This window comes from Ranitomeya variabilis, chromosome 5 (assembly GCF_051348905.1).
Source record: "Ranitomeya variabilis isolate aRanVar5 chromosome 5, aRanVar5.hap1, whole genome shotgun sequence".
Classification (NCBI taxonomy): Eukaryota; Metazoa; Chordata; class Amphibia; order Anura; family Dendrobatidae; genus Ranitomeya; species Ranitomeya variabilis.
In genome coordinates, this window is record NC_135236.1 from 11,287,693 (window position 1) to 11,291,653 (window position 3,961).

The window sequence follows — 3,961 nt, forward strand, 5'->3', positions numbered from 1 at the left end:
CCAACAGCCGTCTCATGGCCTCCGCGACAATAACCTTTGCTGTCTGCACAGTCAGAAGAAATTTGGCACTAGTCTTCAGAGGAAGAGTCTGGTTCGGGAACATCGCCAGGTAAGCCCGACATAGTCAACTCACCACTAGACCTGGACCTCCTATCCACCATGGTGTGTCGTCTGGACGAAGGAGAGACTTCAGCTGCATACCTGCAGACCGCATCCCTGGCACTGATCTGCCCTCTCTCATGAAAATAACCCTGGCCTCCACTTGCTGCTGACAACCTGGATGTGTCACCTCCTGGCCCCCCGCACCAATCTTTTGGATCTTTGTCCCAGCGATTGTGCTGCTCCTGAAGCCCAGGATCTGACTGGATGCTCCAGATGTTCTTCTGTGTCAGCTCCATCTGACCGGGTCTCCATCCTACCCACCACTGCTGCCTGAGCCTGTCATGGCTGCACCTGCCACTCCATAGCATCTGCTCCCGTTGTGCATACAGCAGACTGGTTCCGGCGCTGATGGGCCTGCCGCTCCTCTGCCAGCTCCATTCTTGTCGCTGCAGTCGAGGCCCTGCTCCTCCGAGCCAGCCGCACTTCCTAGTCAGCAATACCACCTGACCAGGATGACGTCAAAAAGGGGGCAGAGCAAGCGACATCACTTCCCCCAGCTCCTAGCACCTGCCGACGCTGAGGAACTCCCCACAGAGAGACACCAAGTGGCCAGAGGCTGGAATTGCACTGAAGATCCGGATGGGTCCCTGGACGAGCTTTGCTGCTGGCGCCTGGTCCAGTGAGTCATATCCGGGCTAAATCGCTTCAGCAGTTGGGACCTCCTGGCACAGCCCAGAGGCTCCACAGATGCAGCCACCTCAGCAGTCCCACCATCAGCGTTCTACATCTGCAGCTGATCCTGTAGCCACTGCTGTCCTCTGCTTGCTGCCAAAGCACGGATTTCCTGGACATTCAGGTAAGCTACTATCCCGACTGAACTACCCCCTCTGCCCCTCACCTAATGTACCCTCCCACATGACACCTTATACTAGCCAATCACAAAAACCCACATCTTTCACCTGATCCTATACTCCTTTCCCCTAAATTTGCACCCAAACTCTATCCCTCACATTAACCCTTTACCACCCAAAGTTAAGGCCTAGCAACCTCCTTAGTCATGCGGCCCTCCCTTTACCTATGGGGGATAAAGTCCGGGCCATACTATTTTCTAAGGAAGTCATCTGATTAGTGCAAATTAATTTCTGCAGCATGATAACGGCCATGAACATCTAGCCAATGTTATGAAGAAGGATCATGGAAAATGATCATAAGCATAAGAAAAACAAGGCGTTCTGAAAGTGGTGAAATGTCTCCAACCGATCTCTGATCTCAACAAAATCATGTTTGTGTGGGATTATTTGAAGAGACAGGAGAATTTGTGCAAACTTACAGGAAATACACAGAAATCTGTGGATATTTCTCCAAGATGTTTGGAACAACCTCCTAGCCAACTTCCTTCAAGGACTATGTGTAAATGTCCCTAGAAGAATTAATGCTTTGATCCTGTTTGGAAGGCAAAGGTTGGTAGCATCAAAAATTAATTTGATTTATATTTTTCTTTGCATCTTGTTATTTGACAAAAATAAACTTTTAACACTTCTAATTTTAAAATTATTTTTAACTGCTTATTTCTTGACCATCCTGCTAAAACTATCTCACTGCATTTTATATACAGTAAAGTACTTTATTAAATTGTTGTAAGTTTACACATTGTGGGTATTTAGCATACAAAACATGACAGCTTTTATACCAAAATTCTCTGAAGGCAAAATAATTATCAATTCATTTAAACATCTGGTCTCTTTTGTCTAGAACAGTCACTTGAGGGTGATTATCGGGATCCAGTGGGCATTTGCTACGTTTTTCTGAGACTATAAAAGACGCGTACATCTGGAACATTTCGCCTTTACATCAGAAGGGCCAACAATGCGAAGATATCATTTCACAGATGAAAATATCCCAAAATTCTATTGAGCCTCCTCTAATAATGAAAACCATCACTAAGTATAATATGACACTTGTTTTTAGTGGGCTACATTCCCAGACTTTATACCTGAACTTGAATAAATACTCTTAATTTTTAGGAGAAAATAATTCTTGGATACTTATTGATATATAAATGATGTGTGAGGAGAATCAGACACAAGTCACTCAGATACGTCTTCTTGGATTCCAAAGTCTTTCCAAATACAAACCTCTTCTATTCCTTCTGCTTACCCTGAGTTACATATGTATACTGGGAGGGAATCTTCTCATTATCCTTCTAGTGACCATCATTGACCAACTCAAAACTCCAATGTTTTTCTTACTGAAGCATTTATCCATAGCAGATGTCTTACTGACCACCAGCGTTATCCCCATGATGTTAGGCATTATGTTTGTTGAGGAAGGAGTTTTGTCCTTTTGGGGTTGTATGACACAGCTTTATTTCTTTTGTATATTTTGCACTGTTCAATGTTTCCTCATTGCCATTATGTCTTATGATCGGTATTTGGCCATTTGTCATCCGTTACGATATTCCTCACTAATAAGTCTGGATCTTTGCCTTCGACTTGTTATGGGTGCTTGGTTTTTGATCATTGTGCTCATTTCAAGTGAGTTCCTTGTTTATAGTCAGTCTAACTTCTGTGGCTTGAATTACATGGACCATTTCTTTTGTGACTTTGGTCCATTAATGGAATTGGCCACTTCAGACATTTCCATTGTAATGTTGCAAGACTTTGTTTATGGCATCTTTTCGCTTTTTTTCCCATTTGCTTTCATTATTGTTACCTACTTTTGCATTTTCTTTACGATCCATAACATTTCTTATGGTAGAAGAAAAGCCTTCTCCACATGTAGCTCCCACCTGACCACAGTATGTGCATATTACGGCACCCTAATTGTAGTCTACATGGCTCCATCTGATGAGAGCTCATCCAATATCAACAAATACAGGTCTCTGTTGTATATAGTAGTTACACCATTGATGAATCCTATTATCTACAGTCTGAGGAACAATGAGATTAGGAGAGCTATGCAAAAGATGAGATATATTTTTTTTTACACAAAATGAGTTTAAATGTTCAGCTCAGTGGTAATATGTGACAGCCTTATGCAACTATGAATCAAATCATTAACCAAATCATTGTTTTCAATCCATTAGAAGTTTTAGCGCAGCTAGAGATGAGTAGATTGATTAAAAGCAAATTAAATTTGCTTCAAATTTCACAGAAAATGGACAGGTCAGAATCCACTATTTTTATAATTGATTCCTTTGAATTCAGCAAAATGGCTTCTGGCAGATCAACATTTTAGGGCTGGGAAGACGTAAAATAATAAAATAATATGCCATCTTCACCCATCACGTGACCAGCGCTCCTACCGATTCTGCACTAGGATGTGGACAGATAACACTTAGGTAATGACTATTAATGGCCTTCAGGCACCTTTATTTCACATATAATAAAGTTGTGAATCCAATTTCCAGGCCAAATTCGATTGAACCTCCTAAATTTGAAATTTGGGAGATTTATTCATTTCTAGCTTCAACATGCAGAGACTTACTGACATGCAGTGTATCAGCAACTTTCTAAATAGGGCAACACATCTTTCTATGGATTGAAAGGAAAATACTGGATTCCTTCAATTTGAGTGGTGCAAACATTTTTTTTATTTCTATATTTGGTTTAAACTTGCTTGAAAGATAATTTGCTTTCTAACAATAGATAGAGGAACACGTTGAGCTTTCTTTTGTCAAATATTGTGACGACACAGCATTAATTCGGAATTATCCAGATGTATTATGTCAGTAGGCCCAGGAACATGAGCTAGAGTTCATGTGAGAAGTAAGGTTGACTCATATTGTCAATTGAATTAATGTTCAGTGGCTGCCATTTGTGGACTGGTTGTTGATTAGCTATTGTGTCTGTCCTAATAT

At 41.5% G+C, this 3,961-nt stretch overlaps 1 protein-coding gene across 1 annotated transcript; it reads left to right on the forward strand.

The window, feature by feature from the left end:
* Positions 1–2,075: 2,075 nt before the first annotated feature.
* LOC143774600 (olfactory receptor 5G9-like) lies at positions 2,076–3,097 on the forward strand. Its single transcript, XM_077262352.1, has one exon. The coding sequence runs from the start codon at positions 2,162–2,164 to the stop codon at positions 3,095–3,097; it is 936 nt and encodes a 311-aa protein (XP_077118467.1). The 5' UTR covers positions 2,076–2,161.
* Positions 3,098–3,961: the final 864 nt, after the last annotated feature.